Here is a 993-nt window from a genome sequence, read left to right on the forward strand (position 1 = left end):
GTGTCACGTCGGTAGAAGTAGTTAGGTTGCCTGTCAAATCCACCACTAAAGCAGGTGTGCAGAACGCGGCCAAGCCGGTGCGCGCTCCCTCTCACCCCCCGCAGAGAACATCACCGGAGGCGGGGGGTTCACGACCACCAGTGACCAATAGAAAAAGCGGAGAGGGAGCAATAAAGAAGTTGCCCGCCAATAAGGAGCATCCAATTTCCACCAGGACCAGGCGGGCAACTAGCGTGCCGGCTGAGAAGTGCGAGGCCACGGCAAGACGGGAGCGCGTCTCCCCACACCCTCCTCGTCATATTGAGAACTATATCTCATTATTATCATCGGACGAGGAGGGCACGCAATTTCAACCCAGCGGAGTGGGGAGACTGACACTTAAGAGGAAAAAGGCGACCGGACCACCCCCCAAGACGACATCCAATGAGGGGGTGGTCACGAGATCGAGACGGTCGACCAGCGCTCCTGTCGAGAAGAGTGCAGTGGACGCACGCCTGCTAGCTCTGGACCGGCCATCGTCCAGAGCGACAGGCAACCCGACGTCGCCAATCGCAGGGGGCCCAATCAACATCATGGACCAATGGAGGACGCCCCCTGCGATGCTCCCCAGCCTGCCTCCGACCACCAGAGGCAGTCCAGCGGGGAGCCCAGGCGAGATACTAATATCTATCTCGCCGGCGACGTCGCTACCGACTACACTCACCACGTGCACGGTGACGACGACCACCTGTGGAAGCCCAATCACATCCACGGGCTTCACAGATGGCGTGGGGAGGCAATTAACACCTCCAGCGTGCCTCCCCCAAAGGAACGTCCTCCCGACCATCGGGGAGGAAAGAACGTCACCGTGCGTGGCGGTCACAACACCACCAATGGGCGGCTTCCGCACATCCCCGCTCATCCAACCAGGGCCATCGACACCGGCGCCTGAGCGGGGATTGGAGGAGCGGCGGCAGGAAGGCGCGGCGTCCAGGACACCCATCGTCGAGGGGG

The 993-nt window shown here is 61.4% G+C and overlaps 1 protein-coding gene across 1 annotated transcript in view; it reads left to right on the forward strand.

The window, feature by feature from the left end:
- Positions 1-15: 15 nt before the first annotated feature.
- Positions 16-993, forward strand: part of LOC108760986 (uncharacterized protein DKFZp434B061) — a gene marked incomplete at both ends in the record, with an annotated part of 9212 nt that continues 8234 nt past the window's right edge. The window contains one exon of the mRNA XM_018507310.1: positions 16-983. Coding sequence (XP_018362812.1) covers positions 16-983 — 968 coding nt within the window. The remainder of the gene's footprint in view (positions 984-993) is intronic.

Source organism: Trachymyrmex cornetzi, unplaced genomic scaffold (genome assembly GCF_001594075.2).
Source record: "Trachymyrmex cornetzi isolate Tcor2-1 unplaced genomic scaffold, Tcor1.1 scaffold2326, whole genome shotgun sequence".
Taxonomy (NCBI): Eukaryota; Metazoa; Arthropoda; class Insecta; order Hymenoptera; family Formicidae; genus Trachymyrmex; species Trachymyrmex cornetzi.